Genomic DNA, 20,558 nt, shown 5'->3' with positions numbered 1-20,558 from the left:
GCTTAGCATAACACAGCAACAATACTTTAAATCATAGAAAAATGAAAGCTTTTACTTTTTTTGCTTTGGTGCAATTCTGATTTAAAATAGTTTGCATGTGAAGCCAGTATTTTACCTTTGTTCCAAACCTTCCTCCTTCCTGCATCAATTACAAAGAAACACAGGGGAAAAACAAAGACAGGGGCATATCAATAGGGCAAATAACTACCGAAGTGGTTGTTATAAATGGGAGAGAACAAGCAAGAATTCAGTGAACAATATTTTTTAAGTGAAACAATAAAGATGATTAATGAAACAAGATGGTATTCCAAATACCATCCAAACACCAGTGTATAATGAACTACCAAAATGAAATGTTACTGTCTCAGAAACAGCTTTTAAAAATTCAAGCTGTCAGGAATTTTTAACTATGAAAGCATTTCAAGTTTTCAAGAACGTAAAAGATGAGCAAACCTGTGAAGACGCACATCAAATGGAAAGTGAGTAGGAACTGGAATTAGTCTTAATATCTTCTATGGTCAGAAAATTAGTTTCAAGTTTAAAAGATGATTCTGATAAACTATATTTTAAATGCACGTTCTAACAGATCTATATTTTTCAGTTCCTTCTTTTGTTCCTAAAAAACATCTACATAAGCATGGACGCACATGAAAGTATGATCTTTTTTTATTTAAAATGCAACTTTCAGGTGACGTGACTACTTTGCACCAACAGTATTTCGTTCATTTCATTTTCTTCATGTCAAGGTTAAGCACTCTCCCGAGTCTCACATCTCTTGAAGAAGTTCCTCCTTTTCCTCAAAATACTTCCGAAACCACTCAATATGTTCAATCTTCTGTTTAACACTGAGGTATGGGTTCTTCGAAAGCCCACAGATGACTAGTTCCATGAAGTGGCGAATAGGTCCTTCCTTGGGAAAGTCTTTGAGGTGTTTTTCCAGAAAGATATGTTCATGAAATTCAGCATCATCATCCATCCCTACCAAAAGGAACAGAAAATGACAAAGTCATTATCATAATATAACAGTAAATTTAACAAAATAAAAAAATACAGCTTGTAAATAAACCTTTAATTAGTAAAATTAATGGTTCTGTGCCTTTTATTCCTTTTGCATTAAACAAACCACGAAGAAGTGTAAGAAACTTCAGAATTCTAAAGATGTTAATTTCTCCCTCCACACAAAAAATGTCAGCATATATCCTACTGATCTACCATATTATTTCCATTTTGTGCTCCCATTTACAAGGATATCTAGTAGTAACCCTGCTGAAGGCTGATGCCAAAAATCAATCTTCTTGGGAAAAAAATAAAAAAGTTTACTAAATATGTGAAACTTTAATTCATAAGGTGTATCACCTTTTAGATTTTCAACACTTTTAATAAATTCTTTAAAAAAAGATTGTCTAATTCTGCAGAGGATTAAGGAATACAAACTCATCTTGAACGAAGGAGGCAACTTCTTGAAGTATCTAATACAGAACTGTTACAAAACAGTTCCATGTTCATTGCAAGTCAGTTTTAGCACTCCAGCATTACCAAATGGGTACGGGAAACTGCTTTTCTAATGCTTTTTGAATCTGTGAACATATTCTGATGCAAAATTGTCGTCTATCACACCAGCTGCTACTTGTAAGTAGTGACCAATGCAAAAGATGTTGCATTCAAAAGCATTTAGTTGCACAGGAACGTAGAACAAGGGATTAGTGTAGATCTCTAATCAAATACAGCTCAGATCCTATGGCAATTTTTTGTCCTCCATCCTGTGGATTTCAGCTGTAGTAGTTCATATGATGATACACGAGAAGACATGGAGCATAAATTCCTACATATAGAAAAAAAAGGTTGCTTTCGCAGTTCCTGAGATTAAAAAAAAAGAAGAAAAAAGGAGAAACACACAGAAAAATGGGATTTGCAATTGAAATATTTTCCTTCAGTTAGAGGTGTATGAAAATCTTTATTTGATCCCAATCTGCTATATATCTGTAAATAACACTTGCAACTGTAGGTAAAAATTTATCAGAGAAAAATATTGCACATGAACACTTCGAGACAACAAACGTGGGACGTCTATGCCATAGATGTACATTTTTTTCCCCTATACTAGATAGGGTATGATATATTATTTGCCAACATTAAATCATCAGAATTAAAAATGAGAAAATGAAGCAACCTCAGTCCTAGGCTTCCTCCTATGTTAAAGCTTCTTCAATTTTAGATGCATAATACTGGGACGGAGAAGACTCTCAACCTGTGTATCGCATTCACTAAGTTTGCATTCTGTCTCTCCTACATTATGTACTGCACTGCCTGAAGGAGCTGGGAAACACGTCTATTTTTCCCTGCACATTTTTCCCAGAAATATGTGCAGTGTCTACCAATGCCAGCTAAATGCCACTCATCTGCTTCGTCTGTGAAAGAGAAAGCGTATTTCTTTCTTCCTGAAGCTCTCTACTGTTTCTGATATGTTAAAAGAAATAAAAAAAAGATCACAGCAGCTTCAGAACTTGTATTTCTACAGTGCTTGAAAAACTACGTCTACTTAGAGAAGCACAGAGATGATCTTTTTACCATGCCACCCACGCTGACCTTCCCCCAGCCCAGGAAGGTGGAATCTCACTGTACCTAGATGCTGATGGTTGCGTTCACAAGCTAACATCCTTTCCAGATTTCATGCTTCTGTTGGTCACAATAATCCAAGAGAAATAAACCAATGAACCCACTACTGAAAGAACCTGAATAATGCTGCCAGTAAGCGTGGGCTTTTCTGATGCTCTTCTTTTGGACATAAAGGGTAGAGGAAAAGAGTATGTCTAGTTAATAGTTTCTCCGATTTTCATCTCTAATCTAAAATAAATTAAATCATTTATAATCTCACACAAAAATTCAGGTCAGGAGGAACATTACATCATCTGTTTTGATCTCTCATTTGTCAAAGACATGATATATGGTTTGGGGATGAAGTGCTAAGTCCAAATACTTCCGTTAGACCACGTATTTCAGTCCTCAAAAAAAGTAAAGCGTGCATCACAGAAAGAGACCACAATTGCCCCAAGCATCAGAGGCCGAGACCTCTGGTGGGAACTGATTAGATGAGATACTTTTGCATGACTGCCCCACTCCCAGCAAGTCATACCTCCTGCTGCAGGGGAAGAACAAGCCCATCCCTCACCCTCTCTTCAACTGTCCTCAGAAACCTCATTTGAAAGGACGTGCATGGTGGGAGCCTGAAGTAGAGGATTTTCTTTATCGACCCCAAAGCAAGAAGTCACTCTCAATGTCCTATTTCCAATTCCCTGTGTACTACAAAAGAGAAAGTCTGGAAACATTTCTCTAACACACTAACCCTTCCAAAGGAACGACCAGCCTTCCCGCAAAGGCAACATCTCAAATGCAAATGGGGTGTCTACTCTTACAGGGTGTCTACTCTTACAGGGTGTCTTGATGACAAACGCACAGTAAATAAAGAGGACCAAATATTTTCTGAGCCACATAAATCATGCCCTTACAGTAGGTCCCTGGAACAGACCAAAAATAAGCAAAACAATCCCTCCCCTAAAATGACTGCCTAACATTTGCCACCTCTCTTGTAAAGTGCCCCAATGCTGGGAAAAGCATCTCAGCAAAACAGCCAGAGCAGGACCTGGCAATCTTTTGCCTACAGAAGCCATCAGAGGCAACCGAGGCACTAATTTTCTGAGACTTCCACTACGCCTATTACTTATGCCATAACAATCTCTGACGTACCAGAAGCATTTGTTCCTCAGGATGGGTTGCTAAAGCAAAAGTAGCACCAATAACATGTGCTGTCCTTTTTAACCACGGCACTCCTCGGGATTTGAGTCATCAAGGCAAAAATACACAGGCATCGTTTTAAAAGGTCAGAAATCAACTTCTTCCCCAACTTTTTGCCATGGCAAATGACAGAGTAGAGCTAACCCTGCTAGAAGCAGAAGAGGCAACCAGACGGAAGGAGGAGCGAGAACGATGTTACGCAAGCTATGCTACTGGTTTGCTAATCTGGTAGAAATTAATCAGAGGCAGGAGAGAAGGAAAAAAAAAAAAAAAGATAGTTTGCTGCCTAACAGTGACTTCAACTGTATCAGAAAAGGGAAAGAAACGCAGGCAAGAGCTGACAACAGGGCAAGGGGGAAGACTTACTGGCTGTTGCAGCAAGCCAGTAAGTCTAGCCACATCTTCAGATGTTCCTATTAGGGCCAGACGAGTTTTAAACATCATGACCCTGCCCTGATGCCTCAAAGCTCAGCACAGTGTCTTGGTAAAGCACTCAAATGAGAACACTGGAGATGCTCTGAAGCCAAGAAAAGCAGTTATAAGCTGTCTTCTTTATTTTTCATATTTCATTTAAAACTTTAAAGGCTTTCATAACGCTAAAAGTTGAGCACGCAAGCTTTCTCAATAGAAAATTTAATTACACTGATGTTTTTAAAGCCCCATGCTTCTGCATAAAAGAAAAAAAAAAATCACACATTTCTTGATACAGAACAAGCTGAGGTAACGTCCTCCTATCGAGGGAGCTAACTGTTAGCAAACTGCAGAATTAACAGGGGGAAGGGGCATCTTTCTTTTGCAGAGTATGTGGAAATAATTGGAACGAGGTTCTCAAGTTTTCAACTGTACTTTGACGTACCTGGTCTGAATAACAGCCTGCGACACGACAGAGCTGGCAGTTTGATACAATTCAATTCACTGACTTGATATTTCAACCTGAGAGGTGATAGATTTTGGAACGCTCCGCCGGAATTTTCCACATGACCGGTCTTTGTGGACAAATCAATAAAGATTCTTGTTTAACTATATGTAAAGGCTCTTTGTCCATTTGCCATCCCATCCCAGACAGCACGGTTCCGGCCACACTGCTACAACAGAAAAACCATTGGCTGCCAAAGCCGCCTGGTCCACTTAGGGCCCCAGACAGCAAGGTTCCAGCCACATTACAACAGAAAAACCATTGGCCGCAGCGGTTTTAGGCTTGCAAAAACATGACTAGAATATACTTGGACTCCTACATGATGGAACAGATCGATTCTGGGAGCAGCGATTAAATTCTGTGAAGAAACTGCCAAAATAGGATGAGAATAAATATTAAGAGACAATGAAGCACATTATGCAATTTGCAATTCAGTACAGGACAGATTTTCAAAGACTCCCAGCTTCAGATACTAACCTGTTTTGCTTTCAGTGACTGAATCACTCTCAAGTAGTTCTGTTTGATGTCTTTTAAAAAAAAATAAAGAAAGAAACCACTCAAGCTCTCCCTGAAATTATGAAACCCCCATTCCTGAAGCGTACACTTGCTTTCTGTAGTCCTTCCTTAACATTCTCTTTTTTCTGCTAGCTTAACTTCAGGGACGTGGCTTTTTTGTTTGTTTACTGAGTGGTGGTGGTTGTTTTTTTAAATAAATGGAAATAGGAATTTTTTTTTAAATAAATGGAAATAGGAGCAAATACAATGCACAGAGATGCCTCGTTAAGATAGATGCCCAGAACGAGTGAATATTGAGGCTGTTTTTTCTTATGAAACCGATAAAACAGAGAGCAGATGACTGTTCAACACTCAGCCAGTACTGATATGGAACTGGCAAACAGCTGACCAGGATCTGGCTAGTCGCTGTATCCGAGAACCACACTGAAGAACAGAATAAGCATTATAAAACACACGGCAGTCTTGAGAGTCTCCTTCCTCTGCTAGAAGCTTCTTTTTCAGAGTAAAAGGTGTTACGTAACAGACTTGAATAGCCCTCTGGTGCTGAAAGCACCAGGACAGGGAGGGAGGGAGGGAGGGAGGGAGTCCTCCCGGCCTTGGCAGCAGCCAGCCCTCAGATCAGCCAAACCACCTGCAGGACTTCACCTGAAGAGTGCCAGAATGAGTTCATCTGAAGAATCTCCAACTTGGAACGGTTCGAAAGCTACATTTGTTTACTATCAATACATGATTCATCACCTGAAACACTATGTTAAAACAGTCAAAGTCTCATAACACGCTCTAATTCTCAAAACTGATAAATATAGACAAATATTAAAAGTTAACACTGCCCATACCTGCCTCATTGTCAATTGGAAACTCCCACAGTATTCCTTCTTTTGTCCACTGGATCATCTCCTCAAAACCGTTTCGGGGAGGCTGGTCAGTTACTGCTGCAATCTCCTTCGCAAATTCCAGATCCCAAATCGTTGGTGAAGATACTAAACACAAAATTTTTTTTAAAGATCTATCAAGCATGCCAAAAATTTCTCGTTGGCTAGAACAACGTATATCCTTTAACCTTAACCTTTCCAGAGACTAGTGCTTTCAGTTATGCAAATTTTTCTACCTCAGATGCCAGCATCACTTTTTTCAAGTTAGAATTCTCTGCTGAAATGAAAATTCATTGAATTAGGAAACATCTATGAAAACAGCTCTGAACAGGTAAAGGACAGTTTATTTTTAGGCCCCTCACCCACAGCAGGATTTTTTTCACTTTTTTTTTTTTTTTCCTTTCTGTCTTCCACCTTGTATATATGACAAACTCTGAACCTGACTGGTACACTCTGCTACAGCAATCTTGCTTACTACAGGAGTGTTCAGGTATTTCTCAACTCCACTCCCCTTCACGGAGAACTCTTAATCTACAAATGATGGCAACCCTTTCCCCAAACATCTTAAGAGGCCTGATTTCTGCTTCCTGGGCTTGAAAAATCCTCATGTCCTATTCCTCTGTCAGTCCAACAGCACCTTTAGGGATATATCTATCCTGATAAATAAATACAAGCGTATTTTTAAAATCCAAGTGTATTCATACGGCAGCAGTCACTCTCAAGGAGCTCCTGCCCCTCCACCCTCGGAGAACTGGTTATGAGCCCAGCCTGAACCGCATCCCTGAAATGAAGGGAACACAAAGGGAACAAGCTGTTACCACAGGACAGGGAGGAACAGCTGGGAGTGCCTTGGGGTGCTGTTTCATGAGCTGGCCTAAGGCCTGCTCCCCTCTGTTTTCTTGTCTCCCCGTTACCAATTCACCCTAATCTCCCCAGGACAGAGATTTTGGTGTGAATTCAAGTGTTACAGTCCATTTGAAGTGGATTACGGCCAATCAGTTATGATTTTACTACTCGTAAGTATTTGAAACTAAGATATAATTGCATTTCTGGCTCAGTGGCTTACAACTCAATTAAATTTTAAAAAAAAAAAACTTCCCCCTCCTTTTAAGAAAACATTCAAAGTGCAAACAGTATTTTTGTATGCTGGAAAGCGTTTTCATTTTTTGCATCAAATCAGAAGATACTTTTTCAAATTATTTCTTACTTAGCAGGGAAAATTGCAGAACTATATTTCCCCAGCTGCCTACTTTGATTTGAGGGCTGGAGGCAGGAATAAACAGATAAAAGACAACATGAGAAAATGATACCAGAATTAAATTATTGTCCACATCTTAAATAATACCTTCTAACAACGTGCTGCTAATAAACCTTCTAATAGAGCAAAGCAGAAACTTATGTTCTCAAGCTTGCAGTAAAGGTCATAAATATATGGTATTTTCACCTCTGTGCAACTGAAAATAATACTGATATTTTACACTGTTATGAACTATTTGTTTCAGGATGCCAATTTACTTAGTTAACATTCACGTTTTCAAAATAAATATTCACTACATAACACAGAAGTTTATTTATAAATAAAATTTTAACTCATGATCTCAACTAACACAAGCCAAGAAAGTGAAAGCAGATGAATCAAGGTATCATGTATCATGCTGGTATTTCCTGAGATTAAGACTTCTTTTTTTTTGGAGGGGGGGGGGGGGAGGTTGTCAGGCTTAGTCAGTAAGCCATTTAATAAGCTTTCTGGCTTAGAATATATGGTAGATTTCCTCAAGGCTTCCTGGAATAAAACTGGGAAATGCCACATAAAAAAGCTGAAAGAACCTTATTTCTTTGTATCTAATTATAAAGCCAATGAAGTCCACTTGCTCTCTTACACTGCTTTTAGCAAAACTGGAACATGCAAAAATTTTGTATCTTTGTATTTGGTGTGACTACCATATGACAGTGGGTCTACACTGTGCCATGCAAAAAAGAGAGATTAAACTCTCATCATTTGACCTCAGCAAATTTGTTTCAACTCAAATATCAATTACTTGAGTACCACTTTGGTCAGGATAACTAAAACAAACCAAACAAAAAACAACAACAACAAAAACCCAAATCCTGCAGCATTCACTGTGGTTTTATCTGAAATACAGACAGATTTTTAAGGAAGTCAACTGCCTTTAAAAAAAAAAAAAAACAGCAAACTGAATTCCATTCTAATAAGCAACTTTCATAGTCCACCACTGAGGGGGCTACACTCAGAAAGCTCACAGCTGCTTGAAAAGAGGCAAATAGCACCATGTGTCATTTTACTAGAGAAATTAAATTAATTGGTTTATTTCTCCCTGTAGTTTCAAATATATAAAAAAAGGAGAAAACTACTAAGCTAGAAGCTGACAAAAATTAACAATCTTACTCTTGAAACAGAAAAAAAAAAGTATCATTTTCTAAGACACCAGAGAGGAAGAATGCTATTTCTTCTGCAGGTGTTAGCTTTATATACAGTTCTAAGCCATTCCACTGCAATAACGCATTTTTTCAAAGCATCTCAGGATAGTTTAGAGAAATTAGCATACCAAGGAGTAGTGTAGAAATGCAGTTTCATTGTTCAGAAAGCAAAAGCGAGGGAGAGACTTTAAATTTCTTGCCCATAATCACAAACCCTTAGCCAAAACCCAGCCTGTGTTCAAGCTAAGTCATACTTCAGTGCTAGTCTTCACGTGTGAAATCCATCCCAGTTACGTGGCAACTGAGACACTTCCTGCAGAGATACGTGAAGGTGGGTCATATCCATTTCTCCAGTGTTCCTTTAGTTTAATCTCACAGGAGATTTGGTGTGGATTTTAAGTATTCATGTGTGAAAAACTAGCTAGAGGAGGTAAAGCAAGGTGTTGTTTGTTGGGCGTTACAGGATCTTTTAAGCAACCCGCAGAACACCAGATGAAAGAAGCCCACAAAGCAACCAGGCTTACAGTATAGTTTGTTTCCACACTGCTTTGGCACAGCCACCTGTAGAGCTAGCTTGTTTCCCTGACACCACAGCCTTGCGTTTCTTTGCCATTAAATGAATTCAACAAGTTTGCAAAATGAACAAACACACCAATGGAGCCCACGTACCTGTTCTCCAGACTGCTTTTGAGAGCCTTAAACCAATCATAGTGACAAAGAGCTGGTTTTACCCTTCAAAGTTCAGTAACAGAACGTTCCAATTAGTACAGAAAACACTAATGTATGACACTGCGTGGAAGTTTTGTTTATTAAAAAGCAGAGTTCTATTAAAGTATTTTTTTTACAGGTCTGGAAGCAGGAAGTTAACAGGTCATGAGTCTCTTTCACAACAGTGAATCCCTTGATATTCTAAAAATTCAGAACTTGGCTTCATTGGGTTTTTCATTATTGAATTTCCACTAACCTGTTTTCAGCGCGCTTTCCGTTTCTGGAGAAGCCTTAGTGAATATATTAAGCCTCTTTCCTTCTCTAAGACTTCTATAAACAAAAGAGAAAAACGATATTTAGTATTTCACAACACTTCACAACACTGCCAGATACAAGATTTAAAAGCACAAAATATTCTTATGATCTAACAAATCTCTGGAGAAGAAAAAAAAAAATAAGAGATAGTGATTCTCTTTAAATCCTCAGGCTTTTAACCAGAGAGTGTTTATGACTGGATTATTACTCTGTAACAGAGCTTCCCAGAACATTTCTATGTGAAAGAATGAGCATAAATCAATTATATTCGCAGTCATTTTTCACTTAAATATTTACAAACCTGAATGAAGTTAAACAGTATCAAACTACAGTCCTTAAACAATTGCACAGAGTTGCAACTAAAAAGGGAATTTGGTGATTTGTGGTTATTTCTGTAAATACTATTGCACAATTCAGGAAGAGAAAAGGCAACAGCGTAATGATACAATTCCTGCTTTCTGACATAAATAGCCTTTTTGGAAGATTACACAGCCACCTCTCGTGCCATATGGCACACACACAAAACCTAGCTGTACAATATATTCTAAATAGCATCACCCTGGTGCTCTCCTTTCCAAGTATAAAAATATTTTATTCTGACCATCTATTTTTAAACATATTTATCTTCAGCATTAGCCTATACTCAAAAATAAGTTCAAAAATCCCAAGGGTTCAACAACTAATCAAAATAAATTCTGATATAAATGGAAACAAAGAAAAAAACAATGCCTTTACTGTAAAACATGCCGAACTTCAGAACAAATGATTCTTTTAATCATGCGATCTTCTTTATTTGTGCAGGCCTCCACTGAAATTCTAATAGTTCCCACTTTACGTTAACACGTATTTATGGCTACCTTGGCAACACCTGCCTTTCTTGACCACAAAATTTCACCTCTCTGGTTTTACTGCAGATTTCTGATGGCCACAACCACTTCTGCAAACCTGCTCTTGTCATATTACATTTTACTGATGTAACTACCCTGGATCTATTCCAGCATAGAGCAGTCTAATTACACAGCCTTAAAAGAATGTTGATTTAGGATTATATTTTCCTATCCGTGTGTAACTCCCAAAAACATTGGCTGAAGATACGAGCATGGCTTGGAAGAACATTTATTTTAAAATGACTAGCTCAAATTACTATAAAGCAACATCATCCAGTTCATTGAAACGTACTAACTCAATTTAAACATCTTCTTCCTAACCCATTCTTTGCATGTTATCAATAGATAAGTACGCCTGCTAGAATTTCAGAGATGCAGAAGGAAACTTGGGAGTGAAATTGGAGACTGTTCATCGCAAAGATGTTAAAAACTCTTTTAATATTTTTTTTAAGTATTGTTCCTAAGTTATATACCACAGAGAATTTCATCACACAAAGAAGGTGAGACGGCTCCTCAGATACCATAAATATAATAAATGTTCTCAAAAGGAAGTGAAATTTGCTTTACTATGCTGTATATTAATAATGAAAATTTTATCAAAGATATAATATATACTGCATGAACACGTAATAGTTCAAGCTTTCAGTATATACTTATAGATCTTATTATTTCTATTCTTTCAAACTTGGAAAAACTTTTAATCCAACACCTGAAATCAACTGTTTCTCAGTCAGCCAAGAATCATAGCTTAATAACAAAATGACTTTCATCTGACTACCAACCCTGTCTGGTAACTATCCCTAGATTAGAGATATCTATCTATGGAGCTATTACTCAGCAACTGATAATGAAGACTGTCCCCTTGCTCCTTAAGTAGTTCATAGCAGAATGAATGGCAGCTCATAGCGGAATGAAAATCCCAGAGCAGAAAATATCTAAGTTACCAAGGGCTCGGTCTATAACCTCGTTCCACTTCTTTCTTTCAGCTTCCAACGAAAGAAGCACCTCTTGCACTTGACATCGCACAAGGATGCTCCTGGTCTTATAACTGTCTTATAACAACAAGAAGTCCCAGGACATAATTCACACCTTATAGCATACCTTAACGGTTTGGTAGCTCAGAAAAAGGAAGTTAGGCAGAAACATCTCAGCAAGCAGGCTAAGTGATTCTAACGACTGGCCACACACGCTTTGAGGTTTTTGCACGTTCTGCATGGCTCAGTGCATAAGCTCCAACTGGTTCCTTGTGGGAAGTCATAATTCTCTGTTTATGAAATACTGAACTAGATGTCTCAGCCAAAAAGGGCAGACTGTTGTACATCTACTCACCTGCAACTTTATGCTTATTTTTTTCTTAGTTATGCAAATTCTTTCTTCAGGATTATCCACCCTAAACACAAATTATTCCCTCAGCTTCCAGCCTCTAACCCCAAGAAAAGGGTGTCAATTTGCATGTTAATGATTAAAGTTAATCTCACTAAAAACAGAATTGCAAGAGAAAGAAGACTCTGAGAAGGAACGTGATCATGAGCTGCCATGGGAAAATTAAAAGAACGCAGGCATGAAAGCACAGCTTATAGGAGTAAAAAGCACTCCTTAATGAATTAAGAAATGGACGTGCCAGGTAAAACAGCAGCAAGAGAACTTTATGAAGTAGCCTGAAATCATCATGTAAATTATGAAGTTCAATTTACAGGCAGCTATAATATCATGGGCAATCAAGATATATAAATAAATACATTCAAAATCTCTTTAAAACCCCAACAGAGCTCATTTTTTTTCTGAACAGAATGTTTATCAAAGTTTTCCATTAGACGAAAGTAAGACTTCAAAGCATCCATTTCACAAAAAGTTAGCAAAGCGATATAAAATTATATTGTGCGTGAGAATAATTCAGACTGGTTAAAACAGAAAGGCAATTACATTTCAGCACCGTGCATTTTTAAAAATTTAAAATTTGGTATCAGAAAAGGGCTAATATTTTGATTACCTTGTTAACTTTAACCAATGTGTTCTCACGGAAGTTAATTTCAATGTTAACAGCACTTCTTGAAAAATACTTTAAAATTTCCTTTAAAACTTGAAGCATCGTGGTATCATGAATACGTATGACTAAATTTAAAATAACACAACAAAAGTATACCTTCTGGAGTCAAAAGAAGGAGATGAGAGTCTCTCAGGCTTAATTCTTTGCCCATCCTCCTCCATCGCCAAGGAAATGCGATTGGATATCATCACACCTCTCCTAGCTGGTGACTGCCTTTTAATTGACATTTCCGAAATAACATTTCTGAAATTAAAAATGTAAAAGTAAAAAGTCAACAAACTGACACGGGAATGAAGCTTGTCACATATATCAATCAGAAAATCTACTTTCCATAGGTTTCATAATTATATATTCCTCACAAAATACATCTATTTTTAACTCATCAAATACTTAAGTCTTACTTTTTAAAACCATCTCAGTTGTTAGATTCTAAATGAAAAGTGCAATTTTAGCCTACAATGAGGGCTTTCTTTGAAACTTATTCATTTCCAATTAAAAGAAAATTATCACTTATCTGCATACCCATATTCAGAGAGTGTATTAGGTATGTTTTGCTCAAGTACATGAGAAATTTCTTTGGATACAAGGAATATGCGGAAATAAGGAAGTAAAAATAACCAGGTTTTTTGGAGAGGAGTCAGCTCTGCCCAGGGACAGAGCTGTGCTGCTGCAGACTGAAAAGAAGCTCGCCTTCGCACATCAGCTGACATGGGTCAATCATGCCACCCTAATAAGTAGGTCACCTTTCCTGATCCACTGCAATCTGTTGCATTGCATAATCATATTACAGCATTAACAGGCCACATCTTCCTTCAGAATTCTGTAGCCAAAATCATACAGGAAGAACAAACGCTCCTGTCTTTTCCAATGCAGACTGCAGCTTGTTCTGAACGTAAAGGATGGAACATACAGCCTGCGTGCCCCCTTAAATGTTGTGTCTGCGGCTTGGTAAAGACCGAGGTGATCATTCCTCTTTTCCTAACTGCTTCCGATAACGTGCAGACATCCAAAACTGCAGTGCTCAAGTTTGAAGACATCAAGGTGGTCACAGAAAACAAGAACAGGCTGAGTAAAAAATACTGTGTATCCATTTTATGAAAAGCTTTATTAAATTCAAACCATGCTTTTGATACCTTAAGTTAAAAGAGATTTTATTAACAAGAAATACTTCTACAAAATTGTAAAAGCTAATTGCCACAGCAACGCAATAAGGCTTTGTCTTCAGCGTTAGATGTGGTTTTGAATGGCAGAACAAGAGTAGCACGGCTCTTCAAGTACCTGCTCTGAAAGAAAGGCATCCAAAAATAAGCTTTAAATCACTTCATTTTAATCTTAAAGGAAAAACCACCTCTGACACTACAAATTGCCCTACCTAGTTAGTGCCTGCTGGCAGCAGTGAGCTGGTGTAGGGCCAGAGACCCAACACACTTCCGAGGGTCAAGCAAACGTAAACCCTAAGGTCAGCCACACGGGGCCCAGCCCAACCGCTCAACCTCGACCCAGCTGTGGTGTTCCTGTGCTAAGGGGGGGATCAGGCTTCTTCCAAGAAGCAATCCTCATGACAGAACTCGATTTAGTTGGGGTTTTGCACGGCGGGTCATCCTTCCTTCTGGACACGCTATGCCACCCATCTATTAGCACATACAGTCGACGGCATCAGATTTCTCGTCAGAAAGTCCCAATGTCACCCCAGCGCTGGTACAGGAATATTATTGGCAGCAATATTCATCACTCCATAATTAATAGCGCCCCTTCATTCCCTAAAAATAAAATTACGAAGACGCTTCTATTGCCTTCTGTAACGAAAAACATCAGATTATAAATTCATATTCCAGCCCCAGCGTATCTACAGTGCTTGGACGTTGCATGATAAAACCTCACGTCCCAAGATGAGGCTAAGAACCTAAGTTCCTGGATCTCTCTGCTTTCCAGAGATGGGAAGAGGTTGAGCTTTTATAGCAAACACTGGTTCTCTCTCCATCCTGATTACCAGCTGTTAATTATGACACTAAAAACAAAGATCCAGGAAGCTCAAGATATATTTTAGACTTCAGCTCCAAATTACTTATCTTCTTTACCCAAAACAGGAGCTGAAATTTCAACTTGTGTTGCCACCGGTTTTATTTTGGTATAGCGCTGTTGTAATTTCCACTGAGTGAAACTTCATTCCACACCAAAATAAATAAAATTCCTGTGTCATTAATATTTTCCCCTCCTTGTGAACAGGCTGTCCTCGGGACAGCTACAAAACAAGGCAAAGAGACAACTGTGTACAACAGAGACCTCTGGAGGCCAGGCCACAATACCGAAAAAAAAAAAACAGTACAAATCAAAAGATCTAGAAAATACACATTTCATACCCTCAAAAATGGCAATAGAGGTCTCCTTTTTTTTTTTTTTTTTTGCAATTGAGCATTATATGGTTTTAACACTTCTGATGGTACCTCATCTTTAAATTGTTTTAAACAAAGGAGGAATATATACCGGCTTTTTTAATTTATAAGTATACTGAATGCAAAAGCTTTATGAAAAAAAAGTTCAACAGACCATATTCTCTTTTTATTCAGACATTGTTATTTTGTGTTGATTTTTATTTGAAAAAAAAAAAAAAAAAAAAAAAGCAATTGCTTTCTAATATTTTAAAGGCACTTTAGTGCTTTGTGTGGAGAGAGGTACTTTTGGAAAATGAAGTCATGCCCAAGCAAGACTGAGGGCTACTGGACCTTTTAAATCAACATTTTTAATACTGACCAGAAAGCCAAAAGTACCAAATTAATCTCAGAGTCCAACCAGGAAACGTTGCTGTTAGCCAAGTTTTCAGTCATGACAATCAGCAAGATTTATTTCTCTTTCTAGACAACCCATCCACCTCTGCTAGCTTCAGAGCGTTACCCAACCATTAAGGAAGAAAACTGCCTTTTCAGCGTATGTTAAAAAAATATATATATTTTTCAAGGTGGAAACAAGCTAGTTCACAAAGCTGGCTCAGGGAGTCAAAGAAATTGCCAACTCAAAGCACCGCAAGCCCATCGTGACATTCCTCACCAACTAAAAGGCTGTGTGCAAAAGGAAATTTTTTCTAACCGTAGCAACATTTGAATGTCTGCATTTTTCTAACCAAAGCAATCCATCCACAAGATGTTAAAAGACAGTGTAGTATCATCACATCTAACCACCTCTATCAACTGCATAGAGCCACACAGGGCAGGGACTTCAGCTCTTAAATTTCTTCAGAATTTAAACTCTCTTTCAGCAGAACAAAGCCTCTCTGCTTAGACTGTAACTTCCTCGGACGCTTTCATTTTTCCACAGCAGCCACAGCTGCGTTAAGTCCTTCAGGATAAGCGCAATGGGTGGCTGGAGAGAGAGAGACCTCGTTGCCAGGAAGCAGAACAACCAAATTTAGAGAAGAGTGTGTAGATCTTAAGAAAGTGGTGCAGGTGCACATGAGGTTAGCCACTGCACGTATTAGCTTGGTCAGTAACAGCATGACCCTCCAACATCTTCTCCGGAATTGCTGTTCTAATTACATTGAAGCTGACCACCCACAGACTATACCATTATTAAGGCATTTGTGTACTCTACTCTTCCAAAAACCCCAGGGACAGAGATGGAATAACCTCACGGGTAATTACCAGCGTAATGAATATGTGCTTTATACAAAGCACTCCTCATTTATTATTATTCTTATACTAGGAAGTGTCTCACATTTTTTGGTAATACTGCACTAAAACAAGAAGAATGCAGAAACACATTGATTTTACGTAAAGCATTCAGATCTTTAACCTTCAAAGCTATTCAATTTGGCTCCAAAAGCCTGTGGAGAGAGAAACTTCTGTTAAGTTCTCAAGGTCTCTCATATTCAGACTGAGAGGAGGTTATGAAAACAGCACACACGCAGCCTTTGGAGATGCTTGTGTACATTACCTAAAAACATACTTCAACCTAATAGCACGGACTTCACATGCTTGGAGAGGATTTCATTCTGCTCTCCACAACAACCCTTAGCACTCTTGGTGGAAAAATCCTGAATTCAGGCTAAAAGGGAAACTTGCATAGCTTCTCCCTTTCTCTTTGACAACCCCTGAAGAACACACACTTTGTTTAACCAAGTTTTTCACTGAGCATTGTGCATCCCAATTCCTCAATCTATTGGCACCCATCTGTTGTATTCTTCCTTAGTTCGCACTCACTTAAAACGTAGACATCCGCAGCAAACATCAGTAGTTTGTTGGCTGCTCTGCTTGCAGCTCATTGACAAACACACAAAGCACAAACAAATCCTTTACAAATCCCTATAGCAACCTACAAATAATAATACATGGGCCAAACTTAAATCCTGGTTTGGGACAAATTCATTTCCACAGAATAAATTCAACCTAAGGTAATAACCATCTTGCAGTTCACGCTGCAAAGAGCCATAAATAAAGGCTTCACATTCTTATTTTGCTGAAGATACAGCTTTCTGTTTAGTTCAGCATTTCATCTGGATTTAATGCCTTATCTTCTGAGTAATTATCTGAATACTAGCCCAAAAAAAACAGTCTGTGTTTAGCTGTCATCCAAAAGAAGAGCAATATGCACAACTGTTTCAATTTCCAAACAAATGTTTCTCATCTGCTTGAAACCCGCACTGGAAACGGACTGGAGCCAAGAGATGAGTTTCTTGGGTTGACTGGAAAGTTTTGAAAGGAAGGGTGGGGCTATAAATAGAGTTGCTCTAGTTCAGCTCAGTTCTTCAGAGCTGTCATGAAAATTCACCGGTGCAGACAGAATGTCTGAAACGTCTACAAGTCCCTCCATTACGTTAACATTTCTGAAACTAAAAAGAAAAGAAAAAAAAAAAAAGGAAAGAAAGAAAGAAAGAAGCCCTTATTTCACTAGTCTATCCAAGAAAATAATGAAATAATGATCCTGGACAGGAAAACAAGTTGATTTCTGCCAAAATTCAAGGAGTAACGCAGACCAATGATAACCCCATTATTCATTAATTCCAAGGACAACCTGTCTTTTAGGGCCATCTTTCCAACACAGAATGCAGCCACCTTCAAGATGACAATGCAAAATTAGAACTTCAAGCATGACTAAGAACAACATTCAGTATACAGACCGTATGTTAATAGTTCCCCCCCTTCTCTGTTTATCTGTGGTTTCTTCGTGTCTTCTTAGTTGTGCAAGCAGTTCTGATTCCGTCTGTTCCTTGCTGCGTGGTAAGGAAGATGCGACTGCAGAAACAGCCTCCACCAGTTCCTGATTCAAAGGTTTGCTTCTGTTAAGGCACACAATAGATATGGAAATACAAAAGCATTAAAGCCTTAGTACAATAAAAAATAACAATACAGAAATGGCAGTTATGGATGGGGCTTTGAGTAGCCTGGTCTAGTGGAAGGCGTCCCTGCCCATGGCAGGGGGATTGGAATTAGATGGTCTTTAAGGTCTCTTCCAACCCAAACCATTCTACAATTCTATGATTTACCACAAGCTACATTTGTATGTTATGTTCCTTTACAAGATTCTTTATTTGGTAACACCAGTTGATGCTTTATTTTATCCTAGATAACAACAAAAACAATCTGGAAGAAAAAAAAATAAATTAAAATTGGTTAAGAAGTGCGTATGTTATACTTTACCGCTGGGTGTCTTCTGCAGCTTCTTGAAATGTGCTACTTTTACTGTCCAGGCCTTCCTGCTTGTCCGTGGCTTGCTTCTTGATCGCATGTGTTTTTAGCTGTTGAAATTTCTTCTTGGAGGTCACTTCTACTTTCATATTACCAATAATGTTTAACAACTTCTGCTTTGGTGTTTCTGCTGCACCCTCCGGACTCTTCGATGCCACTTCAGTGGTGCTGCCTGGGGAAGTGGTCGATTTGTCTTTCTCAGTAGACAGCACACTGGTAGTGCTGAAGAGTTTCTGAATTTTGCTAGATAATACAGAAAGGTAAATAAATAAATAAATAAACAAACAAATCTGAAGTTATGAACAGACTCCACAGCTGAATTTTGTAAGCCTACAAAAAAACATTATTTACAACTGTCTATGCCTAATTATGTGCAAACTGAGTACATTAAGTACATATTAAATGTACTTTTTGTTCTTCAAGAAGGGCTAAAGACCTTCTCTTATTTACAACCCTTGCCTATTTATGGTTTCTTCAGCACAAAAAGCATATAAACAACTCTATTCCCTCCACAAACAAACTCTGATTAATCTAGGAGCTTAAACAAAATGTTAAGTCTATCCCTACATTAGGCTACAGACAATCCAAAATCCCCACATTTTAACACTGTTGCTGGCTTTATTCTGTGCTAGGTACTATGACCTTATAAACGTGAATTTGCATGAGCCTAGATTAAAAAAAAATATATATCACATGACTATTCAAAAAAAAAACCCACATTACTGGTATCTAATACTTAAATTCATTAGTACTATAGAAAACTCACTGAAACTTTTAAAATAAAGCAGTAGAGATCACTGCCATCCTGCATTAAAAAAATAAATAAATAAATAAGTTTGGCAACATCAGCGTGTATTCACACCCATGTACTTTCACACTGATCCTTCATAGAATCATTAGGGTTGGAAAAGACCTCCAAGATCATCTGGTCCAACCGTCCTCCTACCACCAATGTCACCCACTAGACCACGTCCCTCAGCACCACGCCCAACCTTTAACCACATCCAACCTTCACAGTCCTACAAGCATGAAACATAAACCCCACATTGTGCAGCCAGGCACTTGTGCAGCCATATGAGAAACTGGATCCTGCAGTAAAATCACCCAGCAACAAGCAAAACAGCTCTTTTGGTTATTTTTCCATCTGGAACAGCTCCTCTGCCTAGTTGACCACATCACATCACTGCACAGAAGCCAAAACTGGCACGGTGCAGGTGAGCATGGGAAGCCGGGGGCAGCAGAGAGCTGCTTAGGATACTGCTGAAACACGGATGCAACTGGATTCCTTAGGAAAAACTACCATAAAATCCAAAGAACAGTTCTCTTCAACCACCTAAAATGAAGTATTTAAATATTTCAATTCGAAACTGCTTTTTAGGAACCCCCTTCAAGTTAGTAAAGAAGAAAAAAAAAAAAAAAAAAAAACTTGGAATATTAATTGTGGTTCAAAATACTTCAGCTGATCCGAAGCAATTTTGCCATTCTGCCCATCTTTTCCATACAACTCTCTTTAGCGAAAAGTAATAAATAACTAGCATTATCAGAGGGCACCTCATTATTACTCCAGTCACTCTACACTTGATAAATTATTAAATTGCCAACACTAAGCCCCAAACCTCACTGTTGCGAAGCGACAGGGTAACGGAGGCAAGGCTTCAGAGCCACGTTGGTGAGGATCCCTGCTGCCTGACAGAGCTGCCCTCCGCACACCTTCCCCAAACACCCGCCTTTCATTACCTCATGCTGCGCGGTGTTTAAAACCATTCAAGGATCCCTGCTTACAGCACTGGAAAGCACTCAGAGAGCAAGGCACCCAGCCTACAAAAGCCCCCACAGCCCCAAAAGCCGCCAGATCCACCCGGGGCCCCGCGTTAAGGATAGAGCGAGGGGCTGCGGCGGCCTGCCCGCGGTAACCCCGGCACCCTGCGGGCCTTGGGGTCCCGGTGCCCGGCCCGGTACCTGCGAGGCCGCCCGGCGAGGAAGAGGAGGGAGAAGCGGGCGGCTCGCCCGGCCCCGCAGCCCCAGGCCGGCGGGACGCGGCCCCACATGGCGGCCGCTGCCCGGCCCCGAGCTCCCTGCCTCCGCCGCAGCGCCGCCGGCCGGGAACAGGAGCCGCGAGCCGAGGGTTCCGCCCTGCCCTGTCGCGTTTTTGTCGCGTGTTGTCCCCAGCACGGCGAGAGCTTGGGTATTGGTGTGAAGTTTTTAATTTTTAAAGCTTTTAAACGCTACAGACGCTCGGCGTGCTCAGGGAAGGTGCAGCGTTAAGGAGTCTGCAGGACCGGGTGCTTGTACCGGCTTCTGTCTGCAGCCCTACCTTGAAAGATTTTGTGGAAGAAAAGAGATTCATGTTCATTTATATCTCTATTAATGAGCTAACTCTCCTTATTT

The 20,558-nt window shown here is 39.1% G+C and overlaps 1 protein-coding gene across 1 annotated transcript; it reads right to left on the bottom strand.

Annotated features, from left to right (window-relative positions):
• Positions 1-648: 648 nt before the first annotated feature.
• MRPS31 (mitochondrial ribosomal protein S31) lies at positions 649-20,285 on the bottom strand. The gene is made up of 9 exons (XM_035542469.2): positions 20,130-20,285; positions 18,123-18,413; positions 17,603-17,761; positions 12,589-12,735; positions 9,500-9,573; positions 6,061-6,204; positions 5,186-5,235; positions 4,649-4,778; positions 649-978 (listed from the first exon to the last, which is right to left on the bottom strand). Exons 1-9 carry the CDS (start codon positions 20,216-20,218, stop codon positions 767-769), a joined length of 1,296 nt encoding a protein of 431 aa, XP_035398362.1. The 5' UTR covers positions 20,219-20,285; the 3' UTR covers positions 649-766.
• Positions 20,286-20,558: the final 273 nt, after the last annotated feature.

The sequence above is a fragment of the Cygnus atratus genome, chromosome 1, assembly GCF_013377495.2.
Source record: "Cygnus atratus isolate AKBS03 ecotype Queensland, Australia chromosome 1, CAtr_DNAZoo_HiC_assembly, whole genome shotgun sequence".
Classification (NCBI taxonomy): domain Eukaryota; kingdom Metazoa; phylum Chordata; class Aves; order Anseriformes; family Anatidae; genus Cygnus; species Cygnus atratus.
This window is presented reverse-complemented; position numbering and strand designations above follow the sequence as displayed.

What these genes read in the sequence shown, in the direction of transcription:
- MRPS31 (XM_035542469.2), bottom strand. Translation starts at nt 20,218, where the DNA reads ATGTGGGGCCGCGTCCCGCCGGCCTGGGGCTGCGGGGCCGGGCGAGCC. An exon ending in GCTGCAGAAGACACCCAGCG is followed by an intron (nt 17,762 to 18,122) that starts GTAAAGTATAAC and finishes GTGCCTTAACAG; the next exon opens with AAGCAAACCTTTGAATCAGG. An exon ending in TCCAATTGACAATGAGGCAG is followed by an intron (nt 5,236 to 6,060) that starts GTATGGGCAGTG and finishes TTTTTTTAAAAG; the next exon opens with ACATCAAACAGAACTACTTG.